Source organism: Acomys russatus, chromosome 10, assembly GCF_903995435.1.
Source record: "Acomys russatus chromosome 10, mAcoRus1.1, whole genome shotgun sequence".
NCBI classification, from domain to species: Eukaryota; Metazoa; Chordata; class Mammalia; order Rodentia; family Muridae; genus Acomys; species Acomys russatus.
The window spans coordinates 11,439,564-11,461,100 of NC_067146.1; the positions used below are offsets into that span (position 1 = coordinate 11,439,564).

Sequence of the window (21,537 nt, forward strand, 5' to 3'; positions counted from 1 at the left end):
ATAGCCCCTCATGGCCTGAAACTCCAGGAACACCAGGCCGACTTCGACTTTGCGTGGGTTGTCCCACCTCCCATGTGCTAGAATCACAGGCACGCGCCACCATTTCCACCCTGTCATTTGTGCTTTGGAGACCTGAGGGATGTGGTAGTCATTTTTACCAACCTGAAAAGAGAGGCCCACGACTGAGCAATTGCCACCAGCAGATTGGCCTGTGGGCATTGTCTTGATACCGGAGAGCTGCGGGTGGTGCCACCCCTGGGCAGGGGGACCTGGGCTGTAAAACAGCCAGCTGAGCAAGGCAGGGAAGCAGGCCACGAACAGCTTTCCTCTTTCGTCTCTGCTTCGGTTCCTGCCTCCAGGTCTCTGCCTTGGCATCCCTTGATGATGGCCTGTGAGTCAGCTAAGCAATTTCCTCCCTCAGGCGGTTTTGGTCAGTGTTTTTTTTTTTTTTTTTTTTTTTTTTTTTTTTTTTTTAAGATTTATTTATTACTTATACAGTATTCTGCCCACACGTGTGCCTGCCCACCGCAAGAAGGCACCAGACCCCATTACGGATGGTTGTTTGCCACCATGTGGTTGCTGGGAATTGAACTCGGGACCTTCAGAAGAGCAGATGGTGATCTTAACCTCTGAGCCATCTCTCCAGGTCAGTGTTTTATCACAGCAACAGAGACCAAACTGGAGGCCAGCAGGAGACCATGTGGGGTTCGATCTGGTCAGCTGGAAATCTGTGCTCACGGAAGACATACTTTCACCTGGGTCAACTAAACAGTTTCTCAGAAACATGTGTCTGTTGCTTAAGATTTTAGAAACAGTGAGAGCTTCATGCTCAGCTTCTTTCTAAGGTGGGATTTCCCCTCCCGCCCACCCCCCCTCCTCCATCCAAGACAGGGTTTCTCTGTGTAGCCCTGGCTATCCTAGACTCACTTTGTAGACCAGGCTGGCCTCGAACTCACAGAGATCCACCTGCCTCTGCCTCCCAAGCACAGGGATTACAGGCGTGTGCCACTGTGCCTGGCCTAAGGTGGAAATTTTAAAACAATTATTATTTATACAATATTCTGCCCACATGTATGCCTGTCTACCAGAAGAGGGCACCAGATCTCCTTGTAGATGGTTGTGAGCCACCATGTGGTTGCTGGGAATTGAACTCAGGACCTTTGGAGAAAGAGCCAGTGCTGTTAACCTTTGAGGCATCTCTCCAGCCTGTAAGGCGGAATTTTTAAAATGTGTTTATCTCTCCCAGTTTTTGAGAGATGCAGATGAAAGTCCCTGCAGTTTTTATTTTTTAAATAATTTATTCAGGTTATATCCCAATTATTATGCCCTCACTTGTATCTTCCTGTTTCCCCTCCCTCCCTCTTTCACCTTATTCCCCTCCCCTAGGTCTGTGATGGAAGGGGACCTCCTCCCCCACCATATGACCACAGCCTGTCAGGTCTCATCTTGATAGCCTGCCTCCCCTTCTCTGAGTTCCACCAGGCCTCCCCATCAAAGGGAAGGGATCAAATTGGGGGCACCAGAGTTCATGTCAGAGTCAGTCTCCGCTCTCCACACAACTGTGGAGAATGTGCTGTCCATTGGCTAGATCTGAATAGGGGATCTAGGTTTGCTGCATGCATTGTCCTTGGTTGGTACAGTAGTTGTACAGGGCCCCTGTGTCCAGATCCAGCCTTGATGGTCTTATTGTAGGGTTGCTGGACCCTCTGGGTCCCTCTATCTCCCCACTCTCACCAGAGGGGGATCATGACAGATGCTGGGAATCCCTGAGTTTTAAGAGATCATTAAAAGTCCTCTGCTCCACCAAATGAGCCAGTTGATTAAGAATCCTTTGTTCTACTGAGTGAGCTACGTCCTCTATGGAAGTTTTATAAATAGGAAAAAAAAAAAAAAACCATTTGTCAAGCTTATCTTGGGATAATTTTGTTCAAGGGGTAAGAAATAGCTGGACTTAGAATGTGGAAACATTGCATATTAGGAATGAAGACAGAGACTGGGCCAGAAATAACTTACTGTTTAGTCCCCAGCAGGCGTGTGTGTATTCAACTTATATCTGCCTAGCACAATGGGCTCTGCTGGCCAAGTCTTCAGCTCAGAGCCTCTGAGGCAAGGAAGGACTCTGCCCCCAACACTGGGCTTCCTCATCCAGACAACTGAAAAAAAAAAAAAAAAAAAAAGAAAAAGAAAAAAAGAAATGCCTTTCCAGGTTTTCTTTGAAGAAAATGACAAGGTAACGCTATAAAACATTTTTAACGACGGTAAGCATCCCCTTCAGTATAAACTATAAGAGTTATGTATTTGATTCCCCTTTGGGGATGTGGGGATTCAATGTTACGTGAGTAGGAAAGTTGGGTCTCGCGAGGTGAGAGCACTGCTGTTTGCTTTCCTGAGTCCACTTGTAAGGGAACTGTTGTTACAGACCCCAGGAGACCCTGTGACTAGCTTTTAAACAATGACTGTGACTTGAGCCGTTTCTGAGGAACCAATTCCCTCCGTTTGGCTCCGGATTCTGTTGCTCCAACCCGTCTGCTGTGCCCAGGAGTTGGCTCCGTCTCACATTGCTTTAGAGGTGGCCACTCCGAGTCAGGCTGGCTAATTGCAGTTAGTAAGTTTGGTTTCCGCCCCATTTGGCTTTTTTCCTCCATTCTCTAGATCCACCCCCAGTTTCTCTCCCTTCCTCGGAGTCATTTGAGCACATCAGTGGCCTTCTTCAGCTAAAGAGGCCAAAAGGAAAATTCTCCATGATGGAGGAAAACTCACTGTCTAAATCCAGACATGTTAGCGAATAAGAGGATTGCTTTAGTAATGATGCCAGGACTGCAAGCTCGAACTTCCCGCTGTAACCAGAAGGACGCCTGGTTAGCTATGAAGGCGAGCCCTGATGAGACCCTGTGTCCCTGTCAGACTGGCAAAAGTCGCAGTGTAGACTAGCAAGTGTTAGGGAAGGCTCTGTGCCACGGGGCGAAGTCGTGCTGCTGCTGCTGGTGGCACTGGGGGATGTGGCTCACTTTGAAAGTGACTTGACACTAGCTGCTAAAGATCATTGCTCTCGTCCGATATATAGTTGAGCAGCTTCCTACCTACAAGATATATGTTTAAATACTCACAAAAACAAGTCTACAGAGACCCAACATACCCCCAACATTAACATGGATACATTCAAAAGATGACCTCCGTCAGTCTGCGTGAAACATAAGCATTGCGTTTATTACTGAAAGAAGCGATTAAAAAACACAGCCATTTTCAGGAGTCCAAAATTGCTAGAACTAAGCAACAACACATGGATAGGTGAAACTAAACATAAAAGATTGGATGCTGGGGAGACGTCTCCGTGAATAAAAAAAGGCTAGCTGAGCAAGCATGCGGACCTGGGTTTGAATCCCCAGCACCCGTATAACAAGCTGAGCACATGGTGAGCATCTGTAACTCTAGTGCTGAGGGCGCAGAAGCAGGCCGACCCCCAGGCCTTGCTGAGGGCTCAGAAGCAGGCCGATCCCCAGACGTTGCTGAGGGCTCAGAAGCAGGCCGACCCCCAGGCCTTGCTGAGGGCTCAGAAGCAGGCCGACCCCCAGACGTTGCTGAGGGCTCAGAAGCAGGCCGACCCCCAGACGTTGCTGAGGGATCAGAAGCAGGCCGACCCCCAGACGTTGCTGAGGGCTCAGAAGCAGGCCGACCCCCAGACGTTGCTGAGGGCTCAGAAGCAGGCCGACCCCCAGACGTTGCTGAGGGCTCAGAAGCAGGCCGACCCCCAGACGTTGCTGAGGGCTCAGAAGCAGGCCGACCCCCAGGCCTTGCTGAGGGCTCAGAAGCAGGCCGACCCCCAGGCCTTGCTGAGGGCTCAGAAGCAGGCCGACCCCCAGACGTTGCTGAGGGCTCAGAAGCAGGCCGACCCCCAGGCCTTGCTGAGGGCTCAGAAGCAGGCCGACCCCCAGGCCTTGCTGAGGGCTGAGAAGCAGGCCGACCCCCAGGCCTTGCTGAGGGCTCAGAAGCAGGCAGACCCCCAGAAGTTGCTGAGGGCTCAGAAGCAGGCCGACCCCCAGACGTTGCTAAGGGCTCAGAAGCAGGCCTACCCCGAGACCTTGCTGGCCAACGCATCTAGCCAGCCACCGGCTCTGGTTCACCGAGTCTACCGTGTCTCAAGTAGATGGAAAAGACATACTAGCATTGCCCTCCAGCCTTCATAGGCACATTCACGGCTGCTGGCATATCTTGTCTATCTATTTAACTTGGGTTTTTATATCTCTACCTCCCTTCCAACCCTTATCCACCCTAATCCCTTCCAACCCCCCAACACTAGGTAGGAGACAAAGAAGGTTCCAGGGGAAAGGAGGTGTTGAGTTCTTTTTAGACTGCTTCCTGATGATTAGGGGCGTTGAGTTCCTTAGGAAAAGTCCAATCCTCATCTCCAATTTCTTGTCTCTTTTTTTCTCAACCGCTTGACAAACCAACAGCATCAGGAGCAGCAGCAGCAGGATGAATAGCCAGCCTCCTCTCTTGGGGCTCTGGTTTTTTATATACCCTCTCTAGAGTCCCCACAATCAAATTGTCTTCAGCTGGCAGAATCATGGCCCCTGCCAGAGCACACAGGAGGCACACAGTCAGCTGCTGTGGACAGTCTGAAGCAGCCCCATATCCCACACCTGGGATTAAAACAAAAACATGTTTACACAACATAGCTAGATTTTTAAAGACACCAAAATTCTCACTACATGTGGCCATACATATGCTCCTGCACACACATGAGCAGGTACATGTATGCGTGTACACTATATGTCAACAAACACAAATAAGTAATAAAGGCATGGTGTGTATGTTGGTCAGATTTCCATTACTACGGCACATATTTGGATAATCCACATAGAGGGGTGACATTGAGGCATGGTTTGGGAGGTTCAAGGCCATGACTGTTTGGCTCCATTGCTTTGGAGCCTGTGGCAAGTCAGTGCATCACAGCAGGACCATGTAGCTATAGAGGAACCAATTTGCGCACCTTAAGCCCGAGGAGCAAAAGAGGTGGAAAGGATCAGGGTGCCCAATGCCTTCCAGGGGCATGCCCTCCAGGGATCTGGAGACCTCCCCTAAGCCCCACCTCTTACCAGCAGCACCACACTGACTTAGAGCTGCTAAAAAGCTACGCAGTGGCTGCTCCTTGGAAACGGAGGAACGTAACAAGGAGGGCAGTCTGAGGCCTCAAATGAGTGATGGGTACACAGGTTTGTCCTTTATTCCCTCAAACTAGAGAAACACTGTGTAAAAAAATAAAACCAGTATAAGGATTGCAGTGGCCCATAGAGTCACTTACCTTCAGAACACCTGCTAGATTGGCCTATATGGCTCTCTGTGGCTGAGTGGCACCATCTACTTGCTTTGTCACTCAGGAGCATAAACCCTATGTGTCATTTCATGGCCTCCAGAGCTGTGTCTAAGTCCAGCCCGAGAGCAGACCTTGTTCCAGACAGTGGAGGCTCGCTCCACCTTAGGCGGGACGTCACAGAGCGTGGGTCCCCAACAACCAGCAAAGTGTAGAGCCAGCAAGTTGTAAACCTTTCCTGTGTCAGCCACGGCTACGTGAGATAGCACAGATGGCGAGTGCTGGCCTCAGAACCATTTCACATGGCATCTGCTCTACAAGGGAGGCTGTGGACCAGGTGGAAAAAGAGTACTTCCAACTGTGGAAACTCCCACGTACAAAGACCCTGTGTGGGACAGAGGCAGAGAGAGAAGAGCAGAGAGAACACCAGTGGGGAACACAGGAAGAAGAGAGCAGTAAGAGCTGTGATCTGCCAGGAGGTGGTGGCACACACCTTTAATCCCAGCACTCTGGAGGCAGAGGCAGGCGGATCACTGTGAGTTCGAGGCCAGCATGGTCTACAAAGTGAGTCCAGGACAGCCAAGGCTACACAGAGAAACCCTGTCTTGAAAAAACCAAAAAACCAAAAAACCAAAAAAAAAAAAAAAAAAAGCTGTGAGCTGAGGAGAAGGTAGGCCTGCGCACACACTGAGACTGTCCCTGGTCAGGCACTTGGAGCCTTCTCCTAGGCAGCTGCTGGTGGCTTCAGGAAGGAGGATGACAGCAGGCTGGTCCCATCTCAAAGGGCTCATTCTTTCTGCTGTGTGGCAGGTCATGCAGCGGGCAATTGTGAAACCACAGAACCCACGTACGAAGAAGCGCACACCCGCCTGGCACGCCTTTGACCTTGAGGGTGTTTGCCAGTTTATGGCAAAACGGAAAGGCAGCCCCGCAGGCAGCCACAGGTAGAACAGTAAGTTGTGATTCTATATAATGCAATCACATATATGGAATATTCAGTAGAGTGAAACAATAAATTATTAGTATGAATAAATGTAAGATGAAATAAGGAAGTGAGAGCAAGGGTTAAAGGTCAGTCTTACTGGGAGCACGGCTTAGTACAAAGCACCTGTCTGGGATGTTCACGATTGGATCTCCAGCTCTGCAGAAAAATATATATAAAAAAATTAAAAAGATATTTTATCTGGAACCTGGTGAGATGGCTCATCACTCCGTTAAAATTGCTCATTGCTCTAGTGGAGGACTAGAGTTCAGTTCCTGACATCCACAACGTCAAGTGCTCACCACCACCTGTAACTCTAGCCCCAGGGGCTCTGACTCCACCTCCTGACTTCCACTTCCTGCACACAAACACGTAAAAAGAGAAATCTATCTTTAAAAAGCTGTGTCTTGGAGCTGGAGAGACGACTCAGTGGATACGAGCATTGGCTGCTCTTCCCAAAGAGGACCTGAAAGTGGCTCTCCACCCTCACCTCAGGCTGCGCACAGCTGTCTGTTAACTCCACGGAATCTCACACCTCTGCCCTCGTGTGCACACACCCACGTGCGGACACACGAACCTATAATAGTCTTAAATAGTGAAAGTAAACCTTTAAATAAAAGAAAAATCATTGTGTACAGCAACAAAAGTTAGACAATGAATAAAAAAAAAAAAAAAAAAAAAAAAAACCAGTCTGGCTTCACGAGAGATTGCCTCCTCATCCCCCCCCCACCCGCACACACAGCCTTCCTCCTCTTTGTTGTATTTTTAAAGGATGGACACAGTAACATTTTCTATCCTCTATATCTTCTTAATTAGTAGTTCTAGCTAGAATAGTAATTGGCTTTGTCTTATGGCAGTCTCACAGTGTACGTCACTACACCCTGTTCCTACTCCCATCCTCCAGTCTTTGCATTCCATGGCTTTATTTTCTTTCCTCTTCCTCTTCCTATTTCTTTCTTTCTTTCTTTCTTTCTTTCTCTCTCTCTTGATTATCTTCTTGGGTTTTTTTTGTTTTTGTTTTTTTGTTTTTTTGGTAGTGGGTAGATTTTATTGGTTTGGGACACACAGGAAGGTCACCCTGAGGGATGGAGGGTAGGTTGGAGTTATCTGGTGGCTACTTGTGGTAGAACCGTGGGTTCTGGCTGTACTGGGTGAAAGGGAGCCGAGGGCCAGGCTGGCTGGTAGTGGCGACGACGCCTGGCTTTGCCACTGCTTGCATCTGCACATGCATCTGGGGGGAAGCCATGAGTCCAGGGCCTGGGTGCAGAGCCTGGGCGTACATGGGCCACAGAGAAGATGATTCCGAGAAGCTGGTTGGCTGAGTGGCACGTTCCATCTGCTTTGGCAAAGACAGGGCACCGCCAGGCTGGAGGAACCCTGTCTGAGTGGGCTGAAAGTGGCCATGCACTGCATAGGGGTGTGGCTGCGGCTGAGATAGGTACTGCACTGCAGGAAATGCTGCCGGGGCCCTGAGCTGCTGCTGGCTAGGACTGTAGGCTAGCTGTGTAGGCCCATAGTGAGGTAGGGGCTGGGCAGACCCGTAAGCACCCGCTGGAATGCCTTGGAACTGTCCATGCTCTGAGGTTCCTGCGAAAGCAGCTGCTGCTCCCATGTAGTGCTGGGCCGCAAGCACTTGGGGTCCAAACATCTGCTTGGCTCTCTCCGCCGCCATGAGGATATCTGGGCGGTTGTGACCTCCAGGACTCGCGTGCATGGTGAGGAGGTGAGCTCCTGTGTGAACCGGCAGGCTCTGCTGGTACGCGGCTGGTGGCAGGGCGGTGAGGTCGCTCTGTTCCTTTCGCTTCTGTTTTTCTTCCTCATGCAGAACTTTCTTGAGCTGCAAGAAAAGCTGGTGCTTCTCCTCCTGTAGAGCTGAAAGTTTTTCTTGCAGCTTCTGAATTTGTTCCTTGGTCTCCTCCAGGGACATTCTCTCTTCCATCTCCTTCTTCCTTCTTTTCTCCTGCTCGGCTTTCATCTTCTGCTCCATCAGCTTGTCCACCTCTTCCTCCTCCTGGCGTTTGCGCTTCCGCTCCATCGTGATGTGCCTGTGCAGAGCCCTGGCCATGGCGTTGGAAAGCTTGGGGCGCTCCAGCAGTGCGGGCATGATGCTGTTGGCGACTCTTGGGGCAGCGGGCGCCTGGCTCTGTCACTGACTGCCAGGCCTCAGGCGGTGCTTACTCCGGGGCCTCCTGGCTTCATTTTCTAGTGTTGGGGAAATATGAGAACAATAAAGGAAATGTTTACTATCATATATATAAATATCAGGAATACACACACACACACACACACACACACACACACACACACACACACACATATTCTTAGAGTAGCAAATGGATGGAGATAAGTAGACTAAGGCAGGTGTAATGATGTACGTCTTTAAAGGCAGCACCAGGCAGAGGCCAGCAGGTCTCTGCCTTTGAGATCTGGTTTACGGTGTGAGTTCCAGGTCATCTGGGGCTAAACAGTGAGACCCTGCCTCAAAATTGGGGGTGGTGGAAGGATTGGCCATAAAGATGGGATATAGAAGGTTATTTTCCTCAATATAATGTTTCGCCCATTAGCCACTAAAAACTATGGACTTGTGCATATTTGGCATTTAATCAAAGCACACCATTCATATATAAATAATATCCACATATAGTAAGTGTGCAGCTCACTGAATTTCCACAAAATGAGAACACTCTTACAGTTACCACACCTTATCAGCAGCCAATGAAATTTTTTTAAATTAAAAGCAATAACTAGTAGAATAAAAATCAAAAGACAGCTACTAAAAAAAAAAAAAAATTTAAAAAGCCGCAATTCTTTCAGGCCTACAGAAGAGGGCGCTCTTGAGCCAGCAACGCAGCAAATCATCTCGCCTAACCCTTCTAGATTAGTGAGCCTGGAGCAGGAAAGACCGTTCCCAAATGGAGTTTCCAAATGGATGGGAGACTGCAAACACCTAAAATGACTATAAAATGAATTAATGAATGAGCTAACGAATGAATGAATTAATACCAAATATAAAATAAAAACTCCCTCCCACAAAACGAAACAGGAAGAAGCTAACGCACATTAACAGCCAGAGCCCTTTGTAGACAGGAGAAGAGTCACACATTCAAATGCTCAGGATGAAGCTAGACAAACAACCCGGGAAAATCTGAAACAGGAGTGTGTCCTGGAGGTGGAAGAGCTGGCATGGACCAGACTTCCTGCAAGTGGCAGCCATGATTCCATTCAAAACAGTTCGAAAGGAAAGCAACAACCACAGGGCAACGCTGGGATAGACTTGGTAGAGGGAATAATAGCACGGGCACCACGTAAGTTCCTCGTTTAGGTGGCTGTTGGCCTGAGGGCAAGCCACAACCCATTCATAGAACTGACTGACCCTTGAGTAAAACCACAGGCCCATCGGCCTGCAGACTGGGAAGACGCCGTCAGAGGCATGCACCACAGATCTAAGGGGAAGGTTTCCAGAGCTTGTGTCATGAGCTAAGATAGCCCCAGTGTCTTCCAGTGTGACCTAACTTGGGGATAAGGCCTGCAGATTTATTGATTCAGAAAAAGCCTTGCAAAAGTCAGACCCCACTCTCCACTCAACTGTGGAGAATGCCCTGTCCATTGGCTAGATCTGGGTAGGGGTTTGAAGTTTATTGCCCTTGACTGGTGCCATAGTTTGAGCAGGACCCCTAGGCCCAGATTCACCTGTCATAATGTTCTTCTTGTAGGTTTCTAGGACCCTCTGGATCCTTCTATTTCCCCATTCTCCCATGCTTCTCTCACCTAGAGTCCCAAGAGGATGCCCTCTCCCTCTGTCCCACTTTCCTGGTAAGTGAAGACTTTCATGGAACTCTGGTGCCCCATATTTGGCCACGTCCCCCAGATGGAGAGGCCTGGTGGCACTTAGAGGAAGGATAGTAGGCTACCAAGAAGAGACTTGATACCCTATGAGCATATACAGGGGGAGGAGGTCCCCCTCAGTCACAATCATAGGAGAGGGGAGGAAGGGGAAAATGGGAGGGAGGGAAGAATGGGAGGATACAAGGGATGGGATAACAATTGAGATGTAATATGAATTAATTAATAAAATATGTTTTTTTTTTTAAAAGAAAAAGCCTTGCTGGAGTAGGTGGCCCCTCATCCAAAGTGACCGTGTCCTGCGGGAAACGTGAGTGCAATTGTATCCAGGACGAACAGCACAGAGGCAGAGAGCAAAAAAAGAGAATACGTTTTCAGAGTTTTGAAAAAACCAAAAGGCAGTTTTAAAGCATCAAGAAAACAGACTATATATTAAAGCAAAGCATACGGGAAATGGAACAATAAAATATTTCCTAAAGCAAATACCAGCCATTTCAGTGCAAGGAAGAAGACACCCACCAGGCTGGGGAGGGGACCCCGTGGCTGACCAGTTCAGAGACCACTCAGGCCCAGATCCAGGGCTTCGAGTTCACCCACCCCAACATCTACCCCATGTATGAACTGCTGGAGTTTGTGAAGGGGCCAGTTCTACAGACCCAAAGCTGCAGGATCTCCATGACACAGGGCAACCACAGGGTATCCAAGAGGAGTCCCGGCGAGGTCCCAGTATTAACAGTGTAGCAGAAGCCAGAGGCCGCAAGCCAGACCAACAAGTCATTGCAATGAACATTTGTAAGTAAGCAAAGAAGTGTGGGCAAAAGGGTTTACTGTGGGACACACTGTGACACACTACAGCTTCCATGTGAGGTTTTTTTTTTAATCTGTTAGCGGGGCAGGGGAAGATTACAAGGGTGGAGGACAGGTGCTAGAGGAGAGGAAGGATTGGGGCTCATGATGTGAAATTCACAAGGAACCAATCAGAAAATTACAGCTGTCAGAGAAAAGTGCTTATAGGTTCATGATAGAGCAAATGTTAGCTGGGGGTGCAGTCACGAGACAATGAGTCAGATTCCAAACAGCTAGAACTGAGAAGATGTGAAAGTGTAACAGGCATAAAAAACACACAAAAGCAAGATATGGAGAATGAGCTCAGAAAACACTGAAGGGGGGAAAAATGTTTCAAATGAGAAGCAGGGTTTTTTTTTCCAATACAAGGTTTCTCTGTGTAGCCTTGGCTGTCCTGGACTTGCTTTGTAGACCAGGCTGGCCTTGAACTCACAGAGTTCTGCCTGCCTCTGCCTCCCAAGTGCTGGGATTAAAGGCATGAGCCACCACCCAGCAAGTAGCAGAATTCTTGATGATGCCAAAGACCATGAGGCACAATAATAATATGTCACTGGCACAATAACAGCATATGTCTGTACCACAGAAAGCCATGGGTACATAAGGACAAATACACAAAGTCACACTAACACTGCAAGTGGTTTGTAGCACAACACAGGACACTGGCACGCATGCACGCACACACACACACACACACACACACACACACACACACACACACACACGTCCTGCCCCTCTCCCCCAAAATAGTCCTACCTCAAAAGCATGCTGGGTAATTAATCCTCTTATGCTTCAGAGTCTCCTGAAGGCCACTGAGACTTGTCATGGGCAGAATGTGTAACCCACTACACCTTGAAGTCTGATCCTCCAATAGGGTGGTATTTGGAGATGGGACCTTTGATGGGCAGCTGGGCTTAGATGAGGGCATGAGTGTGGAAAGGGCTTTCCTTATAGGGTTGGTGGCCTTCTAGAAGGAGACATCAAGGGATTGGCTGTCTCGCTCTAGCACCATCCTTTCCCCTTTCTCCCTCCAGTATGTAAGATCTCAGCTCAAAGATCCAAGCCCCAGGTTGCAGCCCAGTGCTAGAGCTCTGGCCTCGCGTGCTCAAGCCCCAGGTTCAATCCCCAGCAGCAAACAGGGAAACGTCAGCAATTCTATAGGTTTGCAGAGTTGTCCAGTGTGAAGGACAGAAGAAAAGTGAACGAAGAGTCTCAGAGGAGCGTGTGTCCTCTGTCCGCGTCAATCTCCTAGCAAGAGGGAGAGGAAAGAGCAGGAGTAATGAGGAGAATTGTTTAGGTTTTGTGCAAAGCGTTAATCTGTGCACTAGTAAATGCCACAAATTCCAAGCAAGAGGCTTGCAGGCTGGAGTGTCAACAGCAAGGTAGCAGAAGAAGGGTCCCCAGTACCCGAAATCACCAGTGTCTGACAACTCTGCTCAGAAGACCCTCCTGTGCTTTAAGGAGGCCAGATGAGAGGAGGCCTGCTTGGGGCGCAGATGCAAGAAAGAGGGCTCTTGAAGGAAGGACAGATAGCCTGGTTCACCCATGCCACTCCTCTCCTTAGTGTGAGGGAGGAAGAGATAAATACACACCCAGATTTGCTAAGAGCTAGGCCCAACAAAGAACCCTGGAGGGAGGGAGACACAAAGTCAACAAACTTAGCTAGCAAAGAGAAGAAGAAAATTTAAATGCAATTGTAAATGTGATAGAAAACATTAAAGTTATACAGTTATAGATGAAGCAGAAAATTTCATTAATGAGTGAGTGCCCTATGGTCCAGCAACACCATCCTTGGATTATGTACTCAAGGAAACAAACTATGTCAGAGAGATGCCTGCACCCCCACCCCCACCCCGTGCTCACATAGCGCCACTAAACACAGTCCAGTGCAGATGAGGCTGAGGGAAAATAAGGGATGCTACGGACTGTGATTCAGCCCAAAGAGAGAAAGAAATCCTGTCATTGATCACAAGATTTACCTGGAGGACATTATGCTACGAGAAATAATCTAGACACAGAGGTATAAACGCTGCATGTATTCATTTATATGTAGAATCTACATGTGATGAATTCCAAGAAGTAGAGAGGAGGACGGTGGATGTTAGGAGCTGTGGCGTAGGTGGTGGGGACACGGGAGCTGTGGGTTAAGAGATGTAAGGAGCCAGGCGCGGTGATGCACATCTTTGATTCCAGCACTTGGGAGGCAGAGGAAGGCGGATCGATGTGAGTTTGAGGCCAGCCTGGTCTACAAAGCAACTCCAGGACAGCCAAGGCTACACAGAGAAACCTTGTCTCAAAATAAAAATAAAATAAAATAAAATAAAAAAAGAAAGAAATAAGAGATACAAAGAAAGTTCTAGAGAACCCGGTGAACAGCATGGCTATTAATTATATCATATTATATTATATTACTCTACTGTGCATCAGAAATTTGCTGAGAGCAGATCTTAATTATTTGTACCATATATACATGTAGACATTTACCTTGTGAGATGACAGGCATGCTAACTAACTTGCTGGGGGTAGTCATTAGAAATCAATGGTAAGACAAGCAGAAAACTCCACATACTAGGAAAACCTAAAGTATTAACTTTTAGAGGAAGCCAAGTATAATATTACAGAAACCCTCTATTTGTGAAATTTTATAGCTTTAAATTATTCCAAAATTTGATCTGGGCGTGATGACACATGCCTTTAATCGCAGAACTCAGGAGGCAGAGGTAGGTGGATCTCTGTGAGTTCGAGGCCAGCCTGGTCTACAAAGAGAGTACAGACCAACCAAGGCTACACAGAGAAACCTTGTCCCGAAAAACCAAAAAAAAAAAAAAAAAAAAATCCAAAATTTCATAATTAAGCCATGAGAGACACACTATAGATTGGATAAAAATATATGCATGAAAGGCAATGGACAGATGGTAGATTGAGAGATAGATGACAAATGGGTAGATAGATGGCTCTGGATTGATTTTAAAAATGAATTGAATCTATGTAGTTCATACAGCATTAATAAAAGATAATCCAAATTAAAATGTCCAAGTGATTTGAGAAAACACTTCACAAAAGAGGATGTAGGAATGGCTAGGAGATGCCTAAGGCACTCAACATCATGATTAACCAGGGAAATATAGACTGAACCCACACAGAGGGCTCCACTTCACACTCATTAGGACGCAGACACATATATAAATAACCCCTGCTCTCATTAAGCACGCTTAGAGGCTAAAACAGTGTGGCTACTTTGGGAAACTAATTATCTACCGTAGGATATAGCAACTCTACAGCACGTCCCCAAGAGAAATGGAAATTCATCTTCCTAAAATGACACAATATTTATAGCACATGTATTCATAATAAACAAAGCCTAAAAGTAACCCAAATGTCTACCAGGGAAATAGTGATACAGTGCTCATCAATGAAAAGGAATGGACTGCTTATGTGTACGACAGCTTAGATAAATCTCCAAAAGACATATTAGTCAGTTATCCAGAAAAATGGGAAGATGCAATGCACACATACAAGTAGATCAGATAGGCAGTAGGCAGGCATCCGAGAGACAGGCAGGCAGAGTACAGCGCATGTGGCTTCCGATATAAAGAGAATTGGCTCATCTGATTAAGGTGAAAGAGAAGTCCTGCCATCTGATGGCCACAAGACGCGCCTCCCCTCCCCCCCCCCCCCCCCACCCCCCACCCCGGAAAGCTGCTGGCTCTAATTCAGCCTGATTCTGAAGGCTTGGAATGCTGGGTGGGGGTGTGTAGGACAGAAAGCAGTGGCTGTCCCCACTCAGGAAAAGAGGCACCACCTGTCCTCAGCATTTCTGTCCTAGTCAACCCGTAGGCCTGGGATGATGTCCACGTACAACAGCGAGCACAGGTCTTAGCTCAGTCTACCAGTTTAATTAAAAAATACATCAAATTATTTTTCTAAAAGCTGATAAATATCATAAACGTTATCTAATTTTTTTTTTTAACAATTTCTGCCTGAAAGCCTGTTTTTTTCTGTGTGTTTTGGCTGCATGCTCTTTGACCACGTCTCCATATAGTATCAAGTTTCTAGTGTTTTCCCCAGAAAGATAATACACTCTTCTGGCATAGTTAGTATACTGTTGTTGTCGTTGTTGTTGTTGTTACAAGAGTCTCACTGTGTAACCCTGGCTGCCCCAGAACTCACTACAATGATCAAGCTGGCTTCAAACTGCCAGTGATCCTCCTGCCTCTGTCTTCTGAGTGCTAAGATTATAGGAGCACACCACTGCAGCCAGCTGGAAAGAACTGTTTTTGGACCTCATAAGAGGCGCAACTTTGCCTGCAGAAACCATTCTTTCAGAGTGTGCTGCACAGCCATGCCTTGTAGGTGTTCCTTCACGGGATTCCCACACAAGCGCGCAGCACTCTGCACAGGTGAGCATTTTTATTTTGATTAGTTATCTGCGAGCATCACATCCTGAGCTTCGCGTTGTTTTTGTCTAACAAGGTATATCAGAGGTCCCTGTGGACCGGCTCTTGCCGTTGGCATCTCTACCAACCTCTTTTTGATGCTGGACACACCAGGACCAGCAGTCCACACCTATGTCATTGCATGGAGCGAGTGGTGGCAGCATTATTGGAAGCCGCCCTGGCACCAGCCCACCTTACAATAACAAACAGCTCCACAGAAATTATGGCAAATAGATTCTCCTCATTAACACCAAACTACAAGAATCCCAAACCCCACCCCCCCCAAACTCCCCAACCCCAAAACCAGATCCAAGGGATGCCCGAAGCTATTCAGTAGAGCCCAGCTGGAGTAAGTGTGTGGCCAAGGGAAATGTGATGAAGAAATCACCTCTAATTGTGGTTATGATAAATGTCACACTAGTACAAACTTTATAGAAGTTTTAACACGTTGCTAGGTCTTGTGCTGGGCCTGGGAAAGAGCCTGAGTTTGTGGGTGGTCCTAAGATTCCTTTCATTAAGTGAGTTTCTGTCTCTAATCCTTTGCCACTTGTCGGGAGAGCATGTCTCTCGTTGCAGCCATCAGAAGCACCAGCCATTTACGTTTTCTTACCAAAAAAAAAAAAAAAAAAAAAAAATCAGGTGTGTGTGTGGGGGAGGGAGACATCAGTTCTTTTAAAAATAAGAATGAGCAAGCCTTCTAACACCAAATTTATCCCACAATTAGTAATTCATAGAATGCCAAAGAACACAAACCCCTACGCAGCCTAGGCTGTAAGCTGACCTGCAGCGGCCCCTGTGGGAATGCTGGGCTTGCTTGAGACAGAAAGGCTAGTGGAGCGAGCAGGGTGCACGTGCAGTCAGCCTGGGTGCCACCACCAGATAGAGAAAATGTGCTGTGGAGACACAGTGGAGTTTAAAACGTTTTAAATGCGCGCGCATGTGTGTGTGTGTGTGTGTGTGTGTGTGTGTGTGTGTGTGTGTGTGTGTACCTCTGTGTGTGGGCTTGTGCATATGAGTGTGGTGCCTGCAGAAACCAAAAGGGGTGCCGAGTCCCCCTAGGGCTGGACTGACAGATGGCCGCGGGCCACCCGTTGTGGGCAATTCAGGTCCTCCCCCAAGAACAGTGTGTGCTTTTAACCGCAGCGCCCTCTTTCCAGCCCTCCAGTGGAGTTTTATTTAGCAGAATGAAACCATTTTGTTTATAGGGAAAGACGCGGAACTGGTTGACTTGTATAATATCATGTGTAGGAGTTCTCAGAGGAGCAGCAAAAGCCTCGTGATGTCTCATGTTTTCTCTCGTGTGTAGGATTTACGGTAAATAAATAAATAAAACGCAGGAAAGAAACAAGGGAACTACTAGGAACAAAAGGGAGGGGGAAGAGGAGGGAGGAGGGCAACGCAGAGTGCGTGGAGTACGTACACGGCTGCGTGGAAGCCTGCGTCAGCCCTCACAGGAACCATTCTCAGCTTGTGGGGATCGGACGACCCTTTCCCAGGGGCCGCCTAAGATTATTGGAAAACACACAGTTCATAACCATAGCAAAATTACAGTTATGCAGTGGCAACAAAACTAATTTTATGGTTGGGGGTCACCACACCATTAAGAACCGTATTAAAGAGTCGCAGCGCTAGGAAGGTTGAGAACCACTGTTCTAGACTGTACAGTTAATAGTCTGTTAAGTATGTGCATCCTTCGATTAAAAACACCCTACTGCTAAAACGGCTCCCAACCATCTAAGCTTTAACCATAGTCTTGTGGGTGTACTGATGTCTGATAAATAGGGCACGGGGTACCAAGGGCTTGCGGTAGTTTGGGCAGTTTCTTAAGTCAGCGGGGATATTTGCTGAATCAGTTGACTCACTCTTTCCCGAAAGATTTATCCGTAGCACAAGATGCAGTTGGGTACCACTTTACCCACAGCAGAACATCTTTCACAGTTGACACCCACCTTCTCAAGCCTGCTGTGGCCGTAGCAGCTACATTAATGTCGCATTCCTAACCGAACAGCATCTTCACCTGAGGTAGACTCCATCTCAGAGAAGCATTGTCTTTGCTCCTCCAAAGGGAGTCCAGTGTGTTAACAGTTCAGCCATGTGGCCAGGCCCCACTTCTGACTCTGGTTCTCAGCGTTTCTACGCTGTCTGCAGCTGTTATCCAAGCCTTTGAACCCGTCAGCCCCATCTGCTTTAGAACAAACGTCTAAACGCCTATGAATGCTAGTATTTTGGCCTCCAGCGGTTTTTTGGTTGGTTAGTTTTTTGTCTGTTTGTTTGTTTTTGTTTTTTGGTATGGGTGTCTCATATAGTCTCAGCTAGCCCCAAACTTACTATGGAGCTGAGGCTGGGTGTTGTAACTGGCTTTCCTGTTGTAGTGATAAAACACTGACCAACATGGGGTGGGTGCAGGTGCGGGTGTGTTTCACCACAAGTAAGAGGGAAGATGTGAGAGGGGGTGGTGGGAAGGGGGTGGCACACACCCTTAATCTCAGCACTCAGGAGGTAGAGGCAGGTGCCTTTCTGTAGGTTTGGGGCCAGCCTGTTCTATATAAGGAGCTCCACGGCAGCCAGGACTTCATAGAATATATAGAAAGACTCAGTGTCAGGGTAGCATTTGTCTTTCTGGGTCTGGTTACCCACTAGTGACTGGGGGTTCTTTCTCCCACACATCCCTACCAGCCTTTGTTATCAATCGTTTTCTTGATCTCAGCCATTCTGACTTGATGAAATAGTTTCAATTTGAGCTTCCCTAATTGCTAAGGGTGCTGAATAAGTGTATTTCTTAATTTTTTTTTTCTTCTTTTGAGACCTATGTGTTCAGCTCTGTCAACCATTTTTTCAATTGGGTTGTTTGTTTGCTTGAGTCTTTGCTTTTTAATATATTAATTATATAAAAATAATATAATATGATATTCATATATTACACATTATACTATATAAATTTTATATAAATAATATATTAATCCCCATTGGATGCATAGCTAGCAAATTTCTCTCTCACCATGTAGGCTTTGTCTTCACTGGGTTGTTTTCTTTGCTATATGCAAGTTTTTATTGTTTCATGAGGTCCCACTTGCCAATTTCTGGCCTAAATTATTCCTAGGTACACGGAGTTCTGTTCATAGTGGCCTTTCCCACAGTTCTATCTAAAATGGTCTGCCTACGTTTTGTCCCAGCAGTTTCAGGTTTCACACTGAGGTCTTTGATCCATATGGGGTTAATTTTTGTGCAAAGTGACCACTGGCCTACTTTCATTCTTTTACATACAGACATCCAGTTTTTCCAGCATTATTTGTTGAAGATGCTGTTTTCCCTGCAATGTATGTTTATGGCATCTTTGTTGAATGTTAGATGTCTGTAGTTATGTACACTCATGTTTGGTCTTCTTTGCCATTCCATTGGTATATATGTGTTAATGTTGTTTATCTCTTCAGACGAGTGGATGAGATGAGAACCAACTGTAAAATTAATAATAATAATAATAATAAATAATAGAAAATAATATGGCAGCAGTTTTCTTTAACCAGCTAGTTCCCTAATGATTGACATGGAGTGACTATGATTTATTACTAAGCCATAGGCATCATTCTGGGCAGGATCTGAGCTATTCTAATACCACAACCCTTAAAACCCACATAAAACCTCATCCTTTGCCAATCTGATGACTCCCAGGCGGCTTCTGCTCCATCAGTCTGTCCTCATGGCCCACGTTCCTTGACCTGGCACTCCTAGCTCATCCCTTCCAGTCACAGACCTCCTTCCTCTCTTCCTCCTTCCAACCTGGTGGTCCCTCGAGACCCCAAGCCTAGGAACCTAAGCCCCACCAGCCTCTCTTCTGCCCAGCCACAGGCTTCAGCATCTTTATTAACCAATTAACTTTGAATTAGGTAGAGCCAAGTTTACACAACAAAAACAGGTGTACATCAGAATGTGTTCTTCTAGGTGGCATCCAGGTCTTGGAGGCCATTAATCAGCATTAACTACTCAGCACCAAACCAACCCTCAGCAGCCTTACTCAGGCCTTACTAATACGTGAGGCCATTAATCAGCATTAACTACTCAGCACCAAACCAACCCTCAGCAGCCTTACTCAGGCCTTACTAATACGTGGCTTGGGATGAGCCCAAATTATTTCTATCTAAATATCCCTAGGCCTAGGCCTGGAAGCTTCTAGCCTCCGCACAATCTAATCTTCTGCAAGCCCGGACCTTGAAGGCTTCAGTTTCCAGCCTCCACCAGCTAACCTAGGTCTTTGGATGTGAACCCTTGCCAGAGCAGTCACGTCCCTGGATTAAAGTTCCTCTACATGTATGCCTGGTTTTGTTTGCTTGTTTTGTTGTTTTGGTGTGTGTGTGTGTGTGTGTGTGTGTGTGTGTGTGTGTGTGTAAAAGTACCATGCTGTTTTTATTACTATGATTCTGTAGTATATCCTAAAATCTGGAGTGGCAATTCTTCCATCATTGTGCTTCCTGCTTAGGATTGCTCTGGTCGCCGTCCTGTATCTTTTGTGTCCCGTGTGAATTTCAAACTTTTTCTTCTGTTTCTGTGGAGATTTTTTTTATTAGAATTGCGCTGAATCTGAGTGGCTTTTCAGAGCATGATAATTTTCACAATGTTAATTCCATCAGTGCAGGAGTGTGGGAAGCCTTCGTTTTCTCGCGTCTTTCTCAACCTCTTTCTTCGCAGCTGCAAAGTTTTCACTGTAGCGTTCTTTTGCTTTCTGAGTTCAATGTGTTCCTGGATATTTTACTTTCTTTGAGGCTACTGTGAACAGAAGCGTGCCCATCACCTCTTTCTCACATGCTGTCGGTGGTGGATAGAAAGGACACTGATTTTTGTAAGTTGATCTCAGCTTCCTTTGCTGAAGTTGTCAATCGTTTCTCTAAGTTTTCTCGTGGAATTAATTAAAAAAAAAAAACAAAACTAAAAACTAAAACCATTCACTTCTCCTATCTGTATCCCTTTAGCTCCTTTCTCTTGCCTCACTGCTCCACCTAGTGTTCCAAACACAATATTGAAAAGGAGTGAGGATAGTGGATAGCTCTGTCTCATTTTATTTTAATTATATTTCTTTCTTTTGAGCAATTTAATAAACTATCTTCTATGAAAGCCTGGTAGATTTCTACTATGAGTCTATCTGAACTTAAGCTTTTCAGCTGGGAGAACTTTTATCACTGCTTTCATCTCCTTATCTGTTATGGTCTGTTTAAGATGTTGGTCTCTTCCTGGCTTAAGTTTAGCAGTGCCTTAGTTAGGGTTTCCATTGCTGTGAAGAGACAACATGACAAAGGCAACTCTTATAAAAGAGAACAGTTATTTGGGGCTGCCTTACAGTTCAGAGGCTCAGTCCATTATCACGGCGCTGCAGGAGCTGAGAGTTCTAACATCTTGATCTGCAGGCAGCAAGGAGAGACTGTGTCCCACACTGGCCATAGCTTGAGTATGTATGACCCTAAGGCCCGCCTCTACAGTGACACACTCCCTCCAAGAAGGCCACGCCTCCTAATAGTGCCATTCCCAATGGCCAAGCATTCAAACCCATGAGTTTATGGGGGCCATACCTATTCAAACCACCACAAGCAGATTGGATAAATCTAGAAATGTATCCATTTTTAAAATGTTTTCTAACTTAATAATTATAGGTCTTTAAAGCCTCTCCTTAGAATGCTTTGAATTAATTTACTGTCTCTTAATGTTTCCCTGCTCATAAGAGATTCTCTTCCTTTCTTTTTGTTAATTGGTCTTAAGGTTTGTTGACCTTGTTAATCTTTTTTTGAAAATCCGCTCTTACATTCATTGATTCTTTATTTTTCTTTGTTTTTAACTTATTAATTTTTGTTTGTGTTTTTCCAAACACAAACATCATTAAGTATCTTTTTTTCTGTTTTTGTTGTTATTGTTGGTAGTTATTAATGCAGCTACTTGGAGCTACAAATTTCCCTCATGGGACAGCTTTTAATGTATTCCAGAGGTTTTGTTGTATTGTCAATTTAATTAAATTCCAGGACATTTTGGATTTCTTTCTTGATTTCATCTTTGATCCATTCATTATTCAGTGATGTGTTCCTTAATCTCTATGTATGTGTGTGATTATTAGAGATGTGTTTGCTTTTGGTTTTAAGTTT

General features: G+C 46.3%; 1 protein-coding gene and 1 long non-coding RNA gene across 4 annotated transcripts in view; both read right to left on the bottom strand.

Moving 5' to 3' along the window:
• Positions 1-3,340: 3,340 nt before the first annotated feature.
• LOC127194233 (uncharacterized) lies at positions 3,341-4,033 on the bottom strand. Its single transcript, XR_007831248.1, has 3 exons — positions 3,863-4,033; positions 3,719-3,826; positions 3,341-3,466 (listed from the first exon to the last, which is right to left on the bottom strand). It is a non-coding gene; the product is annotated as an uncharacterized LOC127194233 (long non-coding RNA).
• A 3,290-nt stretch (positions 4,034-7,323) lies between these two features.
• Positions 7,324-21,537, bottom strand: part of LOC127194409 (G protein pathway suppressor 2-like) — a 71,764-nt gene continuing 57,550 nt past the window's right edge. For all 3 annotated transcript variants that reach the window (XM_051151771.1, XM_051151769.1, XM_051151768.1), the window contains exon 2: positions 7,324-8,495. In XM_051151771.1, the coding sequence (XP_051007728.1) occupies positions 7,408-8,397 (990 nt within the window). In that variant the 5' untranslated portion in view covers positions 8,398-8,495 and the 3' untranslated portion in view covers positions 7,324-7,407. The remainder of the gene's footprint in view (positions 8,496-21,537) is intronic.